General features: G+C 38.0%; 1 protein-coding gene across 3 annotated transcripts in view; it reads left to right on the plus strand.

Annotated features, from left to right (window-relative positions):
- The window catches only part of NFATC3 (nuclear factor of activated T cells 3), a 92,898-nt gene that overhangs the window by 38,903 nt on the left and 30,911 nt on the right, over positions 1-23,084 (plus strand). For all 3 annotated transcript variants that reach the window (XM_052657007.1, XM_052657005.1, XM_052657006.1), the window contains exons 4-6: positions 11,368-11,567; positions 17,922-18,094; positions 20,644-20,784. In XM_052657007.1, the coding sequence (XP_052512967.1) occupies positions 11,368-11,567; positions 17,922-18,094; positions 20,644-20,784 (514 nt within the window). The remainder of the gene's footprint in view (positions 1-11,367; positions 11,568-17,921; positions 18,095-20,643; positions 20,785-23,084) is intronic.

Here is a 23,084-nt window from a genome sequence, read left to right on the forward strand (position 1 = left end):
TTTATAGTTTTCATTGTGTTAATTCCTGGGTATTTTATTCTTTTTGGTGCTATTGTAAGTGGAATTGTTTTTGTAATTTCCTTTTCAGGTTGTTCATTGTGTATAGAAATGCAGCTGATTTTTATGTGTTGACTTTATGTGCTGCTACTTTGTTGAATTCATTTATTATCTACAGCAGTTTTTGTTTTCTTTTGGTAGAATTGTTAGTTTTCTGTAGAGAAGGGGCTTCCCTAGTGGTTCAGATGGTAAAGAATCTGCCTGCAGTGTGGGAGACCTGGGTTCAATCCCTGGGTCGGGAAGATCCCCTGGAGAAGGGAATGGCTTTCCACTCCAGTATTCTTGCCTGGAGAATCCCATGGACAGAGAAGCCTGGCAGGCTACACTCTATAGGGTTACAAAGAATCGGACATGACTGAGCGCCTGACACTTTCTGTAGATAAGATTAATCTGTGATGTGATAGAGGTTAATTATGGATGGAACCTTACCTCTGGTTCCTTTTTCTTAAAATGAGGATAATAATACACCTAGTTAAGAGTTAAGGGGGATCAAATGAAATGTTGCATGTAAAGAACATAATAAATGCTCAGTAAGTATTTGTTGTTGTTTAGTCACTTATTTGTGTCTGACTTTCTGCAACTCCATGGACTGCAGCAAGCCAGGCTGCAGTCTCAAATGGTTACAATATTGTGATTCCATTTGTATATGTGACACTGTTAGTAGAAATGGAGACTAGATTAGTGGTTGCCAGGGAACAGGAACTGGTTGAAGATTATGAATATAAAGGGGTAGCACAAGAGCATTCCTTTGTGGTAATGAGGAGTTCTGGATCCTGACTGTTACAGTGGTTACTTGAATCTACATATGGGATAAAATTGCTTAAAACTAGACACATACTTTGTTATACAGTGATAAATTTTATAAAGGAGTAAATATTTTGAGTCTTACCCTAAATGTTACTGAAATTTAAGATGGAGATTATAGTATTTTTTTCCATAACTAGACTTTGTACTCATCTTAGATACTAAGATTCGTTTCCAGGTAATGACTTTTTATATGATATTGGTATATGCACATTTACAGTTTTAAGCAGTTGATATTATGGAAGTTTTGAATTTTTAGCATCTCTACATTGTATATCATGTTTCTAATATTAATATATTCAGATCCCCTCCCTCCAAGTAATGTAGCAGAACTGATAATAGAACTCCTCTTTTTGAAGCTGCTCTAGTCTGTCCTGTAGTGACCTTCAGGCTTTAACCCTCCAGCTTTAGTTAAATTAAGCACACACAGACCTTTGCTATGGAAACGTACAGAATCATAACAGACAGCTTACTTTCTTCTACAGCCCAGAAGGTGATCTGAAGAGAAGTGTCCTGATACTAAAAGAAAGATTTTAGAGTAGTGTTAACAGTAACAATAATTTGTTTCCTGTAACAAATGGGATGGGATCAGATAATAGTCTAATTAATTTGATGTTCTTTTAAAATCCTTAAAATGCAAACAAGATGCCCTGTTTTTCCTATGCTGTAGTATATATGCTTGGAGCAGATGTTGGCTGAACTATGTATTATGAAATATGTTCCCTTTGAAATTTTATATGCCTGATTACCTTCCTCCATCACTGGCTCATTTTACTATCAAATATAAAGGACAGGTGGCTTATGTCTTTGCCAAACTGGTATTAATATGAGTCATCTAATACGACTGGCATACTTTGGAATATGTTGAATAGTACTTACTGGTATGTTATGTGATATTTGGGTAACTTTATAGTTAGTAATAAAATTTTTAATTTATATTTTCTATTTTAGATTTTACTACTTCATTTAAAGTAATCACTTTAGTGGCTGTAATTCTTATTTAAATAATTCTGTTGACTAACCTGGTGTCATTTTGTTCCACCAAATTGTACTCTCTCATTCCAAAATACATTCATTCAGCAATGATTAGATGCCTGTAACATGCTAGGTGCTATACTAGGCTCTGGAGATGACAAAATGGATGCTGTCCTCTTCACAGTACTTTGGGGCAAGTGGTAAAGTTGTTACTTTTTCTTCCACTATGTGAACACTTGGTTCCATAGAGTAATTTGTTCAATGTAGGATTAAACATGAAAAAGCAGTAAGTATAGCAGAGAGGATGGTTAACCATGAATTTGGGGGAAGTTCCTTAACCTTTCTTAGCTTCAGATTCTTCATCTATAAAGAAAATGGCAAAAATTCCATGGGAGGTTTAGAATTAAATGAACTAATTTAGTTAAAGTGTATCTGCACACTCTATCTTTATTTTTCCACCTCTGGGTCAAAATGTGAAAGAATCTGTTTCTGCATCGTCACTTAACCCATCTGCCTCCGTACAAACCGAAAGGGAAAAATGATCGAACTTTATTTGTGTGCATACGTACATCTATGCCCTCATTTTTACTATTTCTTCTTTAGTTAGTGATTTATTTAGGCTTTTTTTCCTACTGTAATCATACTGACATTTTATCATTTTATGGAATATTTTCCATTCATTTAAAGCTTTAAAATTTATTAACTTGTTTATACCAAGATGTAAAAAGATACCACAGCTACTATTAATAGATTTCTTAAATATACAATATTTAAGTATTTACAGGAAACTGCAATTTTTAGTTCAATATACTGGATTAAACACATGTATTTACCTTCATGAGACATTAAGCAGTTAAAGCTTAAGCTTGTTGGTTGGAGAAATCATTTTACATAAGAACCAGAAATCATTTTACACTAAAGAACTTTGGGAAGGCTCAAGGGGTTGAAGCACTGATATCTCTGAAAGTGGAGTGTGAGGTGAGGCTGAAAACAGAAGAATTAGTTGAAGATTTACAAAACAAGCAAACGTCACAGTTTTTCCTTTCTTATGTGGTATATAACCAAGCAATAACCACTGGCTTACCTTGGGAGAATTTTGGAAATTTATTCTTTAGAGAGCGTGAAATAGAAGTTCTAGGTTGTAGAATAACTGAAGGCAGGGTTTGGGGTTTTATACAGAAAGTGGTATGGGGCTGAAAGAGGAGGCACGATGAAAGTCTGTGTCTTGAATAGAGAGACTTCTAACTCCTCTTGACTTCTAAAGGTTTATGTTCCCTAGACAGGAGACTGGAGGATTTGCTTTTAGGCAAACTGGTCCAAGATAAAATACCTTTGTGCCTCTTGACTTGCAAATATTCTAGACCAGTGGTTCTCAACTCTTATCAGACCCAACCTCACTCTCAAAATTTTAAACAAATATTTTATAATGCTACTTTATTTATCTGAAATGGAAATGCAAAGATAATATAATCAGCCTACATAATATAATTTTAGAAATATCAATATAATGCTTTAATATTGAAGAAATAAATTTAGAAAACTAAATTATAGCAGAAAGTTATGTTTCAAAATGAAAAGGCTTGGTAACAACTGTTCAATCTCTCAGTTGTGTCCGACTCTGCAACCCCATGGACTGCAGCATGCCAGGCCTCCCTGTCCATCACCAACTCCCGGAGTCTACTCAAACTCATGTCCATTGAGTTGGTGATGCCATCCAACCATCTCATCCTCTGTTGTCCCCTTTTTCTCCTGCCTTCAATCTTTCCCAGTATCAGGGTCTTTACCAAAGAGTCATTTCTTCACATCAGGTGGCCAAAGTATTGAAGCTTCAGCATCAGTCCTTCCAGTGAATATTCAGGACTGATTTCCTGTAGGATTGACTGGTTTGATCTCCTTGCAGTTCAAGGGACTCTCAAGAGTCTTCTCCAACACTGCAGTTCAAAAGCATCAATTCTTCAGTGGTCAGCTTGCACCCCCGTGGACTATACAGTCCATGGACTTCTCCAGGCCAGAATACTGGAGTGGGTAGCCTTTCCCTTCTCTAGGGTATCTTCCCAAACCAGGGATCGAACCCTGGATTCCCACATTGCAGGCAGATTCTTTGCCAGCTGAGCCATAAAGGAAGCGGTAACAACTGTATAAAACATAATAAAGTAGCTAGATATTTGTACCTACAGCATCACTACAGTGTTGCAGGCACAAAGGCAGATGTGTTGATCAGCAGCCTGAATGCCACAAGTGAGTGGCATTACTGACAATGACATGATTTTCTGAAATGATCAACTCTTGCTTAAGTTTCTTCAATTTACATAGCAGTTATATTCATGAGAAATTCTTATGTGTTAAACCTGTGATTTGGGTGATATTTATATATTCTAAGGAGTTGAGTTCCAAGTTCACAAACTTTTCTGTATAAATATATATACATGATGGGACATTCTGAAGTTCTGTGCAACAGAACAGGCTAGTTCTGCTCTTTGAAAAACAATGATTATCTCATGCATTGATAGGTATTTGAAGAACAGTGAGTATCTCATGAAGTGATAGGAATTTGGATTTCTGGCCCCTTTGCATTAAATACCTGTAGTGCACCTCAGTCGTCTGTGGCTATTTTTTGTGCAACAGTGGCAGAGTAGTTAAGATAGAGAGTATACTGGCACTCTGATCATTTGATACTGCTGCTCAGGGAGGTACAAATCAGTGATAGAGTTAAAACTGAGTAGTGTTTCAGGATCTGCGAGTACTGAAACTTGCACAGTGTATACTCATGTTGTCATGATGTCATCGTTCTACTCATCATGTCAGAATAAGAAACAGAAAGCATTTCAGTCATCCTTTTAAAGCACAGTAGAGTATATAATTTTGTGACTGTGCAGTAGCGCTATGGCTAGGCTAAAAGAATGTATGTGTTACATAGCCTCATATTTCCATCTAGATATCTCACCATTACCTTGACTGCAACATGACTAACACTGAAGACATGACCTTATCTTTCTCCAAACCTATTCTAAATAAGTGACTTCTTTATTTCTTTATTTGCTAGGGATACCATCATTCTCCTGCGTACTGAAGCTCAGAACTTCTAATTTCTTTGTTCCCTTCTCTTTATTGTTCTATATGTAGTCAGTTATAAAAATCTCTTCAGGGTCTCATAAGAAAGATTTATTGCATTAATCCATCTTCATTCCTATTTTCTATTCATGTTCTCCCTTCTATCCTTGTTTAAATTTTGAGTACACATGATTTTAGTGCTTTAGCCTCTTAGCTGGTTTCCATGATTTTGTCTTTTCTTTCCTAAACAGAGCCTTAATTGCTTGTTATCATGTAGTTCCCTATTTCCTATATTATTATGATTAATAAATTTCTGCCTTTAAATGTCTTCACTAATTCCTTAAAATTTAATGCATGCCACTTTGTTCTTTATTTTAGTGTTAGCTATATAATACTGGCTGAAGCAGTGACATTTGATATAGATATTTTCATAACACATCCTCAATAAAAAGAGGAAAAGATAGAGTGGTAAACAAGACAGAGTTTTTGCCTTTTTGAAACTTATGTGGTACTGAGGCAAACAGATATAAACAAATATATAAAATACTTTTAATCGTAATAAATACTATGAAAAATAATAAAACAGGATAAAGGGGTGAAACACGATGTTTCAGATAGGGTGGTTTTCTCTGAGGAGCTGACCTTTGAGTGCAAGCTGAAGCAATGAGGTAATGTGACGATCAGAGGGAAGAATATTCCAAAGGGATAAATATTAAGTGTGAAGCTCCTGAGGGTCCGAATGAGCTTAAGTGGTTCATGCAATAAGGCCAGGATGATCAGAACAGACTGTGGAAGGGAGAGAGTAGGAGAAGGTAAGGCAGCAGATTATCTAGGGCCCAGATCACATAGGACTTGTAAATATTTGTAGGGCATTTGAATTTAGTTCTCAGTGTGGAAGGAAGCCACTAGAGAGTTCTGAGCAGGGAGGTAAAGTTATCCGGTTAATGTTACAAGTTTATTCTGGCTCCTTGACAGAAAACAGGCTATCAAGCAAGAGTAAGAACAGGGAGAGCAGTTATAAGGCTGTTGCAATGGTCCAGGCTTTATTTGCTTCTCTAAATGTTACAGGACTGAAAACCATCTTGAGCAAATCCTTTTTTTTCTGATAAAAGGCAAAAAAGTTCATGTCCTTTCCTGGGTAGAGGAGGATAATCAATAAATTATCATGTTGCTTGGTTACAGACTCTAGTGTAAAGCCAGGGATAGGCAAGCCTGAGGGAGTAAAACACTCACCTGAAGGACAACATAGTAATCAAATAAATTTGAAACTCTGACTAGATTCCATACTTAAACTCCAGATGCACACTGATAGCTAACATTTGTTGGCTACATGCCAAGCACTGTACTGGGCACTCTGTTGATATCATATGTCAGGATACTTTACGAAACCATAATATACAAATAGAAGAGAATTTCTTTTAATGTTATTAAGTAGCTCGTAAAATCTCAGGTTTGAAAGCTATGTGGCCTGAAACAGTGTCCAGCCACCCTTCTCAGTTTTGCTCTAGTGAAAACATGACTGACTCTGACTCAGCATTCACAGCTTGTAGAGACAGTGCTTGGGGTCAGGGCATCAGAAACTCCACTGCCTTGAAGAGCTTCTCCACTGTGCTTATTGAAAAATAAACTTTATGGAGTCCATGTTATCATACTGTGCCCTTGGCAAATTTTCTTCCCGGGGCACTTAGGTCCAGAAGTAGAAGTGAAGATTGCATGGACCTCCCCACCAGGTGCCATGTAAACCACCACTCCAAAGCAAAGGAATCTGACTAAAGCTGTGGTAGTAGAGCTGAGACAGCTTAAGAACTGTGACCTGATCAAATAAAAAAAATTTTTAAAATAGCATGCCTCTTTCTGGAGATAAATATTTTCTACTTCAATTCCTAGAGTTCTTTTATACAAAATGTCTAGTATATGTTAAACAATGCATACACACATGAGAAAGTGTGAACCAGGGCTTCCCTGGTGGTTTAGTGGTAAAGAATCTGCCTGCCAAAAAAAAAAAAAAAGAATCTGCCTGCCAATGCAGAAGACACGGGTTCAGCACCTGATCTGGGATGATCCCACATGCTGCAGAGCAACTAGGCCTGTGTGCCACAGCTGTTGAGCCTGTGCTCTGGAGCCCGGGAGCTGCAGCTCCTGAGCCCGTGTGCCACAGTTACTGAAGCCTGCACTCCCTAGAGCTGTGCTCTGCCGCGAGAAGCCACTGTAGTAAGAAGCCTGCGCGCTGCAACTAGAAAGTAGCCCCCACTCACTGCATCCAGAGAACAGCCAGTGTAGCAACAGAGACCCAGCAAAGCCAAAACTCAATAAATACATAATTATATATTAAAAAAAAAAAAACTGAACTACAGTGAAGAGAAAACAGTCAGTAGAAGCAGACCCAGAGGTGGCCCAAATCTGGCCCTACATCTGGGTTGGACTTATCAGAAAGAGACTTTGACATAACAGTGATAAAAATGCTAAATTAGCTAGTAGAAAAGGTGGGCTAAATATGTGAAGGGATGAAGGAATTCCAGTAGAGATGTGGAAAAAATCTTTTAATTGAAAGGATAGTAAGGACAAAGATACAAGAAAACTACAAGAACAATATCCCTAAAATATAAGACAAAAATTCTCAACAAAAAAACTAGCAAACCGAATCCAACAACACGTTAAAAGGATTATACAGGGACTTCCCTGGTGGTGCAGTGGTTAAGAATCCTTGTAATGTAGGGGAGTGTTTTTGATCTCTGGCCAGAGAACAGAGATCCCACATACTACAGGGGAAGTACACCTGCAAGCCACCACTAAGACCCAATGCAGCCAAATGAATAAATTTTTTTTTATAAAGGATTATACAGCATGACCAAGTGGGATTTACCTCAAGAATGCAGAAGGTGATTCAACATATGAAAATCAGTTGTTATATTAATAGAATGAAGGCATAAAAACCACATGATCATCTCAGTTGACACAGAAAAGGCATTTGATAAAATTCAACAGCTTTCAATAAAAAAACAAAAACACCCAAGCAAACTAGGAAAAGTGGGGAAGTCCTTAACATGATCAGGGTCATTTATGAAAAGCCCACAGCTGACATCATCCTGGTAAAAGACTGCCAGCTTTTCCCCGAAGATCAGGAACAAGACAAGGTTGCTTGCTTTTGTCACTGCTAATGCAGTATTTGTGCTGGAAGTTCTAGCCAGAGTTATTAGGCAAGAAAAATAAAAGACATCCAGATTGGAGAGGAAAAGGTAAAATTGTCTCTATTAACAGATGACATGCTCTTCTACTTTAAAAATCCTGAATAATCCCCAGGAAAGCTGCTAGAGCTAATAAATTAGTTCAGGGAAGTTTCTGGGCAGGAGATCAACGCATACTTAAGCAGCTGTGTTTCTGTGTATTTCTATGTGAAAGTTGCTCAGTCGTATCTGACTCTTGGCGACCCCATGGACTGTTTTCAGTCCATGGAATTCTTCAGGCCAGAATACTGGGGTGGGTAGCTAGTTCCCTTCTCCAGGGGATCTTCCCAACTCAGGGATCGAACCCAGGTCCCCACATTGCAGGCAGATTCTTTACTATATAAACCACCAGGGAAGCACATATAGGTGATAGACAACCCAAAGAGGACATTAAGAAAGCGGTTTCACTTACAATAGCATCTAAAAGAAATAGTTAGGAATTAATTTAACCAAGGAGAAATATATAAGACTTGTATGCTGAAAATTATAAAATATTGCTGAAAGAAAACTAAATGGAAATATATGAAGTAATTTAAAATACATATATAAAGTAAAAATAGGGACTTGCCTGGCAATTGAGTGGTTAAGACTTTGTTTTCCAGTGCAGAGGGTGCAAGTTCAGTCCCTGGTTGAGGAGCTAAGATCCCATGTGTCTCCAGGCAAAAAAAAACAAAACATAAGATAGAAAGCAATATTACAACACATTCAATAAAGACTTTAAAAAATGGTCTACTTAAACAATATTGTTTACAAAATATAAAGTAAAAATAAAATCTAAGTATACTTGGAACAAAAATAGATATCCCATTTTCATGGGAAGGAGACTTAATTAAGATACCAGTGCTCCCCAAAGAAATCTACAGATTTAATGCAGTACTTAGCCAGATTCCAGCAGTCCTTTCTGCAGAATGGAAAAGTATATTCTCAAATTCATGTCGAATTGCAAGGGGCCTCAAGTAGCTGAAACAATCCTGAAAAAGAAGAATAAAGTTGGAGGGTTTCCTCTCCCTGACTTGTAACATACTACAAAACTACAGTATTTTAAGCAGTATGGTGCTGGCATAAAGACCAATGAAGTAGAATAGAAAGCCCAGAAATAAGTTCTAACATATATGATGAATTAATTTTTGGTGGGGTTCCAAGACCATTCAGTGGGAGAAATGAGTCTTTTCAACAGATGGCGCTGGAAAAATTAGATATCCACAAGCAAGACAATGTAGTTGAATCCTTGCCTTTTATGATATACAAAAATTAACTCAGTGGATCAGAGACCTAATGTAAGACCTAAAACTATAAAATCTTGGAAGAAAACTTGAGGAAAATCTTCTCAACATTGGACTTGGTAGTGGTTTCTTAAGTATGATAGCTAAAGCACAAGCAACAAAAGAAACAAATTAGACTCCATCCAAATTAAAAAGGGTCTTTCCAGGTAGTGCAGTTGGTTAAAAATCCACCTGCCAATGCAGGAGACACAAGAGACGTGGGTTCAATCCGTTGATCGGGAAGATCCCCTGGAGTAGGAAATGGTAACCCTGTCTAGTATTCTTGCCTGGGAAAATCAGGGGCAGAGGAGCCTGGTGGGCTACAGTCCAGGTATGCAGAGTTGGACATGACTGAGCATGCACAAAGGCAAAAGGCAAAATTTAAAAAACTTCTGTGTGTCAAAGGACACAACCAAGAAAGTGAAAAAAATGCCCTGCAGAATGGGAGATAGTATTTGTAGATCACTTATCTGCAAGGGATTAATATTCAGATTATGTGAAGAACTCATACAACTTTGATGAAAAACAGCAAATCAAATATAAATGCACACCCATATGTACTCCCAACAAATGTTGGATATTTTTGTTGAAGCAGGCACTTAACTTGGTTGGAGTCAACCTGTAAAACCTGTCTCCCTGTGCTTGGTGGTAGCTCATTATCTCATTTCAGTTATTTTAGCCTTAGGCTGCTTGAGTCTGTCCTGTTATGGATGGTTTACAGGTCAGTCAAAGAACTGGGCGGAGTGTGTGTGTGTGTGTGTGTATATATATTTATAAATATATATTTATATATATATATAAAACTTGGAGCACCCCCTCTCTGGCTCTCTTTTCTGGGATTTGCCTCTACTTTCTAGAGGTTATGACAGGCTCTGTCCTTGTTTCTTCAAGCCCTTCAGACTGTAGATTTCTTTGGTAGTTTCAGCCATACTGAAGCATGGACTGTGGCTTTCCCTCAGATTAAAGCCTTAAAAACAGGAAACACACCTTCCCTTATTTTCTTTTTACATGTGCCAATTTGTTTCTAGTATCTTTACTTTGAACTTTCCTTCCTTTCAAAGTCATTCTTTATATTTGTTGCAGTGTATAGTTGCTGTTGGGCTTCTCTGGTGGCTCAGAAGGTAAAGAATCTGCCTGCAATGTGGGAGACCTGGGTTCGACCCCTGGGTTGCGAAGATCCCCTGGAGGAGGGCATGGCAATCCTCTCCAGTATTCTTGCCTGGAGAATCCTCATGGACAGAGGTGCCTGGTGGGCTACAGTCCGTGGGGTTGCAAAGAGTCGGACACGACTGAGTGACTCAGCACAGCATAGCACCATAGTTGCTGTCTGCACGACGGCAGGTCCAATGGGTGCTACTCAGCCATCAGACTGAACACAGGAGTCACCCTGAGTGCTTTAGGCTATTTCTTTTAACTGCCTCTTTTCCTGTGGTCACGATTTTTACCTCCAGTACCTCCTGGCCATCACCCTTCTTCGTCCTGTGTAGCTGTTTTAACCCAGGCAATAGCCAAAGAGTACCAAAGAAAGTCAAGTAGCCTAGCTTTTAAAGTCAGTTGAAATTCTTAAGTTGGAAACATGGAAAAGGACTTTTTAGGTCATTTCTACTAAAAGTGTCTCTGATTTTAATAGCCTGATAGGGGACCTTCCCGCATACGCTGATGTTTAAGTCCGATCTGAATGGTTAATGTTGCCTAGAGCACAGAATCAACATTTCTTTTATATTCTACATAGCACTTTATTAAGGCTTTTCAGAATTTAGGTTGATGTAACTTTTAATCCCCTGAAACCCCCTCATCCCTTTGTAATATATCCCAGCATTTTATAACTCTTAAAATATTTCTGTAGTTTAGAGGGTTGTTCACCTATTGTTTTGACTGTTGAGATAACATTTTATGTATCAATAGTATATGATACAAGACTTATTGTTGTAAACTTACTGTAAAATGCATGGATAATAAGTTGTTATTTTTCTGTGTTTGCTCTTCCAAATTAGCTCCTGGGCTACAGTGAAAAGCCAGTAAATCTACAGATGTTTATTGGAACAGCAGACGACCGATATTTACGGCCTCATGCATTTTACCAGGTGCATCGAATCACTGGGAAGACAGTTGCTACTGCAAGCCAAGAGATAATAATTGCCAGCACAAAGGTTCTGGAAATTCCACTTCTTCCTGAAAACAATATGTCAGCCAGGTATCTTGAAACATCCTGAAATGGACTGTTTTTTCTTTTCCTGAAATAACTTTCAGAAGAAAATATATTTATTTTTATATTTATGGCACAAAAATAAAATAGTCACTATTCTGAATTAACTGAATAACATTTTATAAATAGAGTATATTTGCTAAGGTTGGTATCATATTTCCATAAAGAAAATTCAATTCAGCAAAAGTTTATGACCATGTATTTACCAGCCAAGCATCATGCTAGTTGATAGAGACGCAAATATGTGAACTTTTTTCAGTAGCCCACAGTCTAGTCATTTCAGTCGCTCAGTCATGTCCAACTCTTTGCAACCCCATGAGCCACAGCACACCAGGCCTCCCTGTCCATCACCAACTGTAGGAGTCTACCCAAACCCATGTCCATTGAGTTGGTGATGCCATCCAACCATCTCATCCTCTGTCGTCCCCTTCTCCTGCCCTCAATCCCTCCCAGCATCAGGGTCTTTTCAAATGTCAGCTCTTCACATCAGGTGGCCAAAGTATTGGAGTTTCAGCTTCAACATCAGTCCTTCCAATGAACACCCAGGACTGATCTCCTTAAGGATGGACTGGTTGGATCTCCTTGCAGTCCAAAGGACTTTCAAGAGTCTTCTCAACACCACAGTTCAAAAACATCAATTCTTTGGCGCTCAGCTTTCTTTATAGTCCAACTTTCACATCCATACCTGACTAACAGAAAAACCATAGCCTTGACTAGATGGACCTTAGTTAACAAAGTAATGTCTCTGCTTTTGAATATGCTATCTAGGTTGGTCATAACTTTCCTTCCAAGGAGTAAGTGTCTTTAAATTTCATAGCTGCTGCTGCTAAGTCGCTTCAATCGTGTCCAACCCTGTGCGACCCCATAGATGGCAGCCCACCAGGCTCCCCCATCCCTGGGATTCTCTAGGCAAGAACACTGGAAAGGGTTGCCATTTCCTTCTCCAATGCATGAAAGTGAAAAGTCAAAGTGAAGTCGCTCAGTCGTGTCCAACTCTTCGCGACCCCATGGACTGCAGCCTACCAGGCTCCTCCGTCCATGGGATTTTCCAGGCAAGAGTACTGGAGTGGGGTGCCGGCAGTAAATAATTACAGTACAATTGTGATTGATAAGTTTCCTTAAAAAAAACTTTTGACTGCTTTCAGATGTCCCATTTTATCCATATCCAAATAAAATGAGGTTTTGCCAAATTCTGAATGAGAATGCAATAGAGTTTTGTTCAAGTGGATTAGTTAGGAATGTATAGTACCTGTAATAGAAACCTGAAGTGCAGTGGCTTAAACAGCGAGAGGTTTAATTTTTCTTTCTGGAAAAGAAATATACAGACAGGCATTTTAGGGCTGGCATAGTGGCTCCATAAGTCATTGGGGCCCCAAGCTCCTTCTGTTTTTTCTTTGCTATTTTTAGGGTGTAGTTTTCATCCTCAAGATTATCTCATGATCCACAGTGGCGGCTGGAGCTCTTACCATCATAACTGTAATCCTAGAAGGAATAGGAAGAAGGGGTAGGAGGAAGGGTGGGAGAGAATTTTCATCTGAGTCAGGCCTCTTTAAAGAGCTTTTCCCAGAAAGTTACCCAACACTTTTATTGCATCTCATTGATCATGCTTGTATATAGGGAAGACCTGGATATGTTTTCTTTTGTTTTAACCTGAGTACATTGCCACCCCTAAAAAGATAGGGGTCTGTTACTAAGAAAAACAGAAAAAGGATATTTAGTAGGCAACTATTACTTTGCCACAACCAGGTATGTGAAACTTACAGTGACTTTTTTAGAGAAATTGTTTCAAACTATAATATAGGTCTTTCTTAAGATGGCATTGATATCTGTCCCAGGCTATTGGAAGAATAGTCCTATTTAAATCAGATTTCAGTCTCAGGCTCTCCTCTTTTAAATTTATATTTTTATTTAATTGAATATACCCCTGAAGACATGGTAATTTATGATATAACTGTACAATTATAAAATAAGAATTGCTTTTTATCTACTTACTAGCGGAAAAGACAATATAGATTTAAATAAAACCTTATCTTTGCCTGCTTTGTTCAAGTCAATAGTACTTGAGAACTCAGTCCTACTAAGTCACTTCATGGGTAAAATAGGAGTTTTTTCATGGCTGGGGCACTGTTAGATGATAGTCTCTACTCTTATGTTTTTGTGTTCTGCGGTATATAAAAAGAACTTCGTATTCTCAGCTGATCCTTATTCAGGTACATGAGCAAAACTCTTTGTTGACTCTGTTTCCAGGCATCCTATTTGACCCATTTTCAAGTAAGGTGAGGTGGCCAGTCTCTAATGAGAATGCAAGAAGGCTTCCTCCCTTCCTCCCTTTTACTCTTGGATCTTACTTTAAAAATTTTTCTTAGCTGCACCATGAGACTTACGGGATCTTAGTTCCCCAACCAGGGATAAAACCCAGGTCCTTGGCAGTGGAAGCACAGAATTCTAACCACAGGATGACCAGGGAATTCCCTAGGATCTTTCTCATTTAGCATCAAAAACACATGAAAATACTATTATTCAGATGCAGAGGGGAATTTGAAAATCAACTTTGAACTATCTTTTTCTAAGAATTCATAAAATTGCTTCTTAGGTGACAGTTTGCAGGCCATGTTTCCATTCATTCCTCTGGGTATTTTAAGCAGTAGACTTTACCAGACAAGGAGAGACCTACAAAAACTTTATCATCATTATTTTTTGCCTCAGCTTCCTGGAAGTTCATGATCAAGCTCAATTATAGTAATTATAGTAATTCATGTAACATTAGATTTGGGATATATTTATTTCCTGTTTCTTCTATTTAAATTTTCTATTTCTTTCTTCTTGACGTTATTTGTATGTTGTAAAATGCCTCAAATCATTTTTTTAAATAATGTATAAATAAAACAGAGTACATGAGTTTCTAAGACAGATTTTCAGGAATTTAAGAAAGCCTTATGTACCAAGTAATGTGAAATTATCAGAACTGTAGGATCCAAACATGAAATAGAGGTGGTAGTCAAGATTCTTGTTCCCTTCCCCAACCATAGGTGACAGACTCTACCTGCCTGGAATAGATCAGAAGGAACAAATTCAGACTTAAATTGAAGAAAGTAGGGAAAACCACTAAGCCATTCAAGTATGACCTAAATCAGATCCCTCATGATTATACAGTGGAAGTGACAAATAGATTCAATGGATTAGATCTGGTAGAGAGTGCCTGAAGAACTGTGGACAGAGGTTCATGTCATTGTATAGGAGCAGTGATCAAAACCATCCCCAAGAAAAAGAAAAGCACAAAGGCAAAATGGTTGTCTGAGGAGGCCTTACAAATAGTTGAGAAAAGAAGAGAAGTGAAAGGCAAAGGTGAAAAGGAAAGGTATACCCATCTGAATCCAGAGTTCCAAAGAATAGCAAGGAAAAATAAGAAAGCTCTCCTAAGTGAACAATGCAAGAAATAGAGGAAAACAGTAGAATGGGAAAGGCTAGAGATCTCTTCAAGAAAATTAGCGATACCAAGGGACCATTTCATGCAAAGATGGGAACAGTAAAGGACAGAAACAGTATGGACCTAACAGAAGCAGAGGATATTAAGAAGAAATGGCAAGAATACACAGAAGAACTATACATGAAAGATCTTAATGACCCATGGTGTGATAACGTATCTAGAGCCAGATATCCTGCATTGTGAAGTCAAGTGGGCCTTAGGAAGCATTATTATGAACAAAGCTAGTGGAATCAAAGCCTTTGACTGTGTGGGTCACAACAAACTGTGAAACATTCTTAAAGAGATGGGAATACCAGACTACCTTACCTGCCTCCTGGGAAACCTGTATGTAGGTCAAGAAGCAACAATTAGAACAGGACATGGAACAACAGACTGGTTCCAAATTGGGAAAGGAGTGTGTCAAGGCTGTATATTGTCACTCTGCTTATTTAAGTTATATGCAGAGTGTATCATGTGAAATGCAGGGCTGGATGAAGCACAGGCTGGAATCAAGATTGCTGGGAGAAATATCAATAACCTCAGATACACAGATGACACACCACCCTTATGGCAGAAAGCAAAGAGAAACTGAGGAACCTCTTGATGAAAGTGAAAGAGGAGAGTGAAAAAGTTAGCTTAAAACTCAGCATTAAAAAATGGAGCTCATGGCGTCCAGTCCCATCACTTCATGGCAAATAGATGGGGAAATAACGGAAACAGTGACAGACTTTGTTTTCTTGGGCTCCAGTATCACTGCAGATGGTGACTGCAGCCATGAAGTTAAAAGACCCTTGCTCCTTGGAAGAAAAGCTGTGACAAACCTAGACAGCATATTAAAAAGCAGAGACGTTATTGCCAACAAAGGTCCATCTAGTCAAAGCTGTGGTTTTTCCATTAGTCATGTGTGGATGTGAGAGTTGGACCATAAAGAAGGCTGAGTGCCAAAGAATTGATGCTTTTGAGCTGTGGTGTTGGAGAAGACTCTTGAGAGTCTCTTGGACAGCAAGGAGATCAAACCAGTCCATTCTAAAGGAGATCAATCTTGAATATTCATTAGAAGGACTAATGCTGAAGTTCCAATACTTTGGCCATCCGATGTGAAGAGCCAACTTATTAGGAAAGACCTTAATTCTGGGAAAGATTGAAGGCAAGAGAAGGGGACGACGGAGGATGAGATGGTTGGATGGCATCACCAACTCAGTGGACATGAGTTTGAGCAAGCTCTGGGAAATGGTGAAGGACAGGGAAGCCTAGCGTGCTGCAGTCCATGGTGTCGCAGTTTGATACGACTGTGCGACTGAACAGCAACTTCCACTGCAGGGTGTGCCGGTTTTATCCCTAGTCACGGATCTAGTATCCTGTGTGATGCGGCCAAAAGAAAGAAAAAGCTCTACTGTTCTCTCAGAGCAGTAGCGTGGGGGAAGATTGGGAAATAGCCCCTTTGTTCTGCCTGCTTTCCCATAAATTTGGTCATTTCAAACCTAATCTGTCTTGTATGGGTAATATCCTTTAATTAAGACTGATATTCAACCCATAAACCATAGAACCACTCAACAAGATGCTTTAAATATAGTATGCTATTATTCATTGCCTTACCCCACTCATAACTCCTCCTTGATTTAGAACTTGATGAATATGGATGTGGCAGTGTTATATTCTGATCTAGAATATAATTGTGTTGTAAGCAGAAATTAATAGTCACTTTCATTCCTATAAATTTAGGTTTTGTTGGTTTGATTGCTTTTTTCTTTTTTCGCATTGCTTAGTCAGAGTTTAAGATGGTCATTTCTGATACTCCACATCATCTGCTAGAAACTTAACTCTCTGCTAAAATACCTTCCCTTGAAACTCAGTAAAAATGGATTATCTCTGGTATTTCCCACCAAATACTCATTTGGCATATTAGCATGAATACTACCTTGATAAAATTTGATCAGTACTGTTTTGAGCTAAGGTACAGTTTTTCAATATTAGCTAAATACAGTTTATTTATAAATAAAAATGTTTATTTTTTAAAATATTACTTTTTTAGAAATTTCTTTGCCTTTCTGAAGGTGAAAATATATTTTTCAGATTCTTCTTGAGCTTTACTGGTTCAAGCCTGATGAGTTGTTTTTATTAATAAACATATATAAAAGTTTTAATATATTATTAATGACTTACTTGTGGTCCTATAAATTAATCTTTTCTGGGCTAAGTTATATGTATAGAATTAGAGCCTTTCACTTTATATTTCACTTATCTAGTTCTATAACAAACCACCTCAAAATTTAGTGGCTTAAAGTAGTAACTGTTTATTATTTTTCATGATTCTTTTCGTTGGCTGGACTCAGCTGGTCCATTCATGTGGTGTTAGCTGGAATCACTCGTGTACCTGATTTCAGCTGGAGTAGTGCAGAGTAGTTGAGGATTATCTGGGCCTTTCTCTCCAGCATACTAGTTGGACTTCTTCATTGTGGCTCAGGGCTCCAAAAGAACAAAAGTGGAAGCTCCAGAGCTTCTTCAGGGCTAGACTTGTAACTTACAAAGCATCACTTGGCCACATTCTGTTTGTCAAAGGAAAGTGTCATAAGGCCCACTATCAAGGAGAGGGGACATAGTTACTCTACCTCTTAATGGGAAGAGTGGGGAATACAAGCATGGGGAGGAATTATTGACAGCCCTCTTGACAGTCAGTTGCTACACTTAGTATTATTTGTCATCCAAAATATTTTTAATCCTATTCTAATTTAAATAGCAGAAAATAGCAGTCATATCTTTCTTTTCTGACCTGATTTTAGGTTGTGCCTGGCAAGTTAACAATAACTGTTTAGCTGAGTTTTTTGGAACCACTAATTTCAGTAAGCCAATAATACTTGTATATTTTTTTCCGCTAGTATTGACTGTGCCGGTATTTTGAAACTCCGAAATTCAGATATAGAACTTCGAAAAGGAGAAACTGATATTGGCAGAAAGAATACTAGAGTTCGACTTGTATTTCGTGTACACATCCCACAGCCCAATGGAAAAGTCCTTTCTCTGCAAACAGCTTCTATACCTGTTGAATGCTGTAAGTCAGCTTGTGATGCTGTTTTTTAAATTTTGTTTATAAAAGGTCATTTTCTGTTTTATTTATTATGTTGAGATCAAAAGTAAACTGAAACCCAGGGTCTGGATAGCTGGTGTGATTTTATTATATAGAAATAAACTACATGTGTAGTGGGAGTAAGTACTGATCTTGGAGTTAGGAAATGGCTTTGCATTATAATCTGACTCTAGGTAGCCTGGGTGGCTATAGACATTATTCCCTTGACTACAGTTTTCTTACCTGTAAATGAGGAAGGGGGCTTGATGACACCTGAGGACCAAATCATGAAGCTATGAGTCTGACGCTAAGTGTCACTATTACTTGGTCACCTTTGTTTTATTAAAATGTTGGAAGATGCCTATCTTTACGAGCTGACACTTCACCTAACTATGGACTCACAGGCTTTTGGCTTTTAATCGTAAATTTATTTACACCAGCTTGAGAAAGTGAGTATCATTTACCCAGATTTTCAAGGCCAAGAAATTGAAAAAGGCCCTAGAACCCAATATCTACTCAAGCTGTGGATTGAGAACTGTGGACCTTAGGCAGGTTAGCTGTTAGTACTGAAATACTGAGATTGTGGTTTAGATCCTTTAGGGCATAATTTTTGTATTAACTTTTAGTAGATAATACAGATATATGGTACAGAATTTAAAATGAATGAAAGTATAGAGTGAGGCCCCTGCATTTGCCCTCTGTGGTGGCCCATGCTATCTGTGGAGTGTGCGTCTCTCTGAATCTGAATAAATCCACTACTTACCTAAAAAAAAAGTATAGAGTGAAAAGTAAATTTTGAAGTCAGCTAATTCCTCTTCTTGGAAACAGCTTTTGTTGCCACAGTTTTTGTTACTCTGCCGGACAAGTGCCCATATAAGTATATATTTCTCTAATTTTTAGCAACATAATTTAAATAATTTTAAGTTCATAGAGTAGCTTGAGTTTTTGAGATGAATTTATGCTAAAATTATTTTGTTTTCTCTTTTAGTTTATTAACTTAATGTGTGACTGTTGACAGAATGGTATAAAGAGTAGCATTAAAATCTTTTGTAATGTCACTTCTCTGAGATAGTCACTATTAACCATTTTTTGGGTTTTTTTGGGGGGGTGTGCGTGTGTGTGCGCGCATGCACACACAGAGTATTTGGTATTTTCACTTATAATGGGCATTTTTTCATATTGTTAAATATTATTCAAAAATACTTTTGGCACATGCATAAAGTTTTATTATGGCTATACCATTTGCTGAATACAGTTTGATGTGTTCAGCAGATGTACTTGTGATGGTTAGTTTCCACTATAAATAATTAGTCTTACTCCCTAGGGTGGAGGGTGCTTGTTTTTATGCTCTTTCTCTGTTGGGCCATTTAGAACATAAATAGGGACATAAATGTTTTCTGAGATCTAGGTTTGTACTTGGTACTTTCCAAGTTGTAGCTCATCCTAACCAGACCCATCCCTTATGACACATTCTCTTTGAATGGGACCAGGATCCCAGTTCATAGACCTTTTGTGGCTTGCTATGAAATACTTGGAAGAGACATAGTGAACTGGGACTGCATGCATCATAAAGGCAGTCAAATTGTTTAAATTTCTGTAAAATGTTTTGGCCAAACAAAACACAGCTGACCCTCAAAGCCACCAATTTTCCACCCAAGTAGTAGGACTAAAAGTAGACCTGTTTCCAAAACATGAAGAAGAAAGTATAGTCCACACTTTATTTTAATCCAGAAAGAAACGTAGTTATTGAGTCCTTTGACGGGAATAAACCCTTAGAGAACCTAAGCAGTCAAAAGAAGTATAGCTTGAAACTCAAGCATTTTTTAAAAAAAGAAAAGAAAGGCTAAAAATAGGATCTCCAGAAAATACAACAATTGAAATCAGTTGATATCAGAAAACGATTTCACCAAGGACTTATAGGCTTTAAGATAAATTGTGTTCACATATCCTGGGAAGGAAGGGTAGAGTACACTAAGAAATATTGATGTTCATTTTTAAAAATTCTGTGTTGAAATGTGTACATGTATACTTTGTTTAGTTATTCAGAAGATCGTCCAAAATGTAATCCTGATGTCTTGATGATCTGGCTATTTTCTTGATGAAAGGTTTACTTGGTGTTTGTCCTTTAGAAACTTGTCTTCTTTTAATTGTATGTAATATAATTATGCATCTTTGGACTTAGTTTTCTTCTTATATTAAATTTGCCAACTTTAAAAGGCAAATTGTAGGGAAGATATGTATTAAACTAAAAAGAGAAAAGTGGATGAGGTAAATGTGTTGAAGTCAACATAAGTTGTGGGCATTGATTAATTTCTCTTTATTAGTTTCTCTATAGTCACAGTCTAATGATAATGTAGAAATCACATGACTAATAAGTATTTTGTTTTCTAAATAGCATAGTTATTTAGTAGATATGGTTACTATTGTCCTGCCTTTTATGAAAGCTCAGAATTTTCTTCTTTTATAGCTAGAATTTGTCATTTACATGTGAAAGACTAAACTAGTATTTATTTTTCTCCACTCTTAAAAAACAGCTCAGAGGTCTGCCCAAGAACTTCCTCATATTGAGAAGTACAGTATCAACAGTTGTTCTGTAAATGGAGGTCATGAAATGATTGTTACGGGATCTAATTTTCTTCCAGAATCCAAAATCATCTTTCTTGAAAAAGGACAAGGTAAATAATAAAAGATTTGAGTTGACACAGACATAAAAAACAAACTTTTGGTTACCAAAGGGGATAGGAGAGAGAAGGGATAAATTAGGAGTTTGGGATAAGAAGATACAAACTACTCTATATAAAATAGATGAACTGGGCCACTCTCTTAAACCATACACAAAAATGAACTCAAAATAGATTAAAGACTTAAATGTAAAACCTGAAACAGTAAAACTGGAAGAAAACTTAGGTAGTAAGCCATGGCATAGGTCTTGACAGTGAATTTTTGAATCTGACACCAAAAGCAGCAACAGCAGAAATAAAACGGACTACATCAAACTTAAAAAGCCGCACAACAAAACAAACTATCCACAAAGTGAGAAAGCAGCCTACTGAATGAGAGAAAACATCCTCAAAGCACATAAAGAGCTCATACTGCTCAATAGTAAAAAATTAGACAATCCCAATTAAGAAATAAGCAGAAGATCCCAGTAGACATTTTTCCAAAGAAGAACATAGAGAGCCAACAGATACGAAGATTCTTTCTCTACATTGTTAATCATCAGTGAAATGCAAGTCAAAACCATAGAGAGGGACTTCCCTGGTAGTCCAGTGGCTAAGATTCCATTCTCTCATTGCAGGAGTCTCGGGTTCTTTCCCTGGTCAGGGAACTAGATCCCACATGCCGCAGTGAAGACCGGCAAAGCCCCCCAAAAAAAGAAAAACACAAAACCATAGATACCACCTCACACCTCTTAGAATGGCTATTAAAAAAAAAAAAGCTAGAAAAAACAAGTGCTGGCAAGTTTGTGAACAAAAGGGAATTGTATACTGTTTGTGGGAATGTGAACTGATGCAGTCACTACAGAAAATATTTCGGAGGTTCCTCAAAAAATTTAAAGTAGAATTACCATATGATCCAGCAGTTCCACTTTTGGGTATTTATCTGAAGAAAATAGACATACTATCTCAAAAAGACATACACACTCCCATGTTCATTGCACAGTGTTTACAGTAGCCAAGACTTGGTTATAAGGACCCTGACATCTGTGCTCTTAGTATATCCAGAATGCATCTTTATTAATTATTGTAACCACCACATCTCATTATAGTAAACTGTTTATATTTGCCTTTCATCCACAGACAGAAGGTAGGGTATCCTGTCTCTTTCTTCAGCGACCCAAAGTGCCTGGCAAGTTGAGACCCAGCAGATGATGGCTGAACTGAGCTGTAATTCTGAGTAGGCATAGCATTTGTGCACAAGGGTAGCTCATACTTAGTTGTTGGAGTAGAAAGTGATAGTCACAGTCTGGAAGGCATTTCACTGAGTCTTCACAGACCAGATGAAGTCATGCTAGCAGTGAAGATACTTCTTTGGTTTTGTCACTGGGTGAATGCCCATGACATAGAAAGAATGCTTTAGAATAGCTGCACATTAGACTGGAATGCGAGCACTAGTAGCAGATGGGGCGCTTCCCAGGTAAAAAAGTCACTTGTGATGAAGAGACACAAAATGTGCTGGCCAGATAATAAAGATCTCTGGTGACCCAGATCTGGAAAGCCTAGCAAATTATTCACAAGACCGTCTGTTTCTAAGAAGATCTTGACAAGCCAGGCAATCCTAGAAAATGAAGTCTGGTAGGGGGAAACTAACATAGCAAGGGCTGGAGGTTAAAAGAAAAAAAACAAAAAACCAGCTGCATGAGTACACAGTGTGGGAGCTTGAGCTTGGCAGTAGGAAATGGGGCAGACTAAGAGACACTTGCTGGCCACATGCGAAGTGTCAGACACTTTCTTTATGTGTGTCAGACACTTTATAGTGTAGCTGCCTCGGATAACTTTTATTCACAGAGACATAGCATCTCCATGTAAGACGACAAGAGCCTCAGTCACTCTCTGTCATGTCGAATCATTTCTCACCTGGTCTATTCAGTCCTCAGCCTGATGCATTTGGAGGGAGATGGTCACACTGGAAGACTGCTCAAAGGAGAGTGACCAGGAGGGCTAAAATATCGTTTAGGGAATAGATGCGGAACTAGAGGTGCTGGGCAGCAGAAAAGGAGACACAGGAAAACACAGATGCTTTTAAACATATGAAATACTGTCTCACAGAGACACTCAAGATTTTTAGGGGGTGGCTACAAGGAGTAGTGCTTAGGCCAGAGGTTGGGTACTCGAAGGAGACATGTTATCTATCATGAAGACAGAGCAGTTTTCTAGCAGCAGTTATTATCCAAAGATGAAATAGGTTACTTGGTTAGGAAATGAGTTTCTCATTACTTTATGCACACAAGCAGAAAGAAGTTGGCCGCCACCTT

The sequence above is a fragment of the Budorcas taxicolor genome, chromosome 18 (genome assembly GCF_023091745.1).
Source record: "Budorcas taxicolor isolate Tak-1 chromosome 18, Takin1.1, whole genome shotgun sequence".
NCBI lineage: Eukaryota > Metazoa > Chordata > Mammalia > Artiodactyla > Bovidae > Budorcas > Budorcas taxicolor.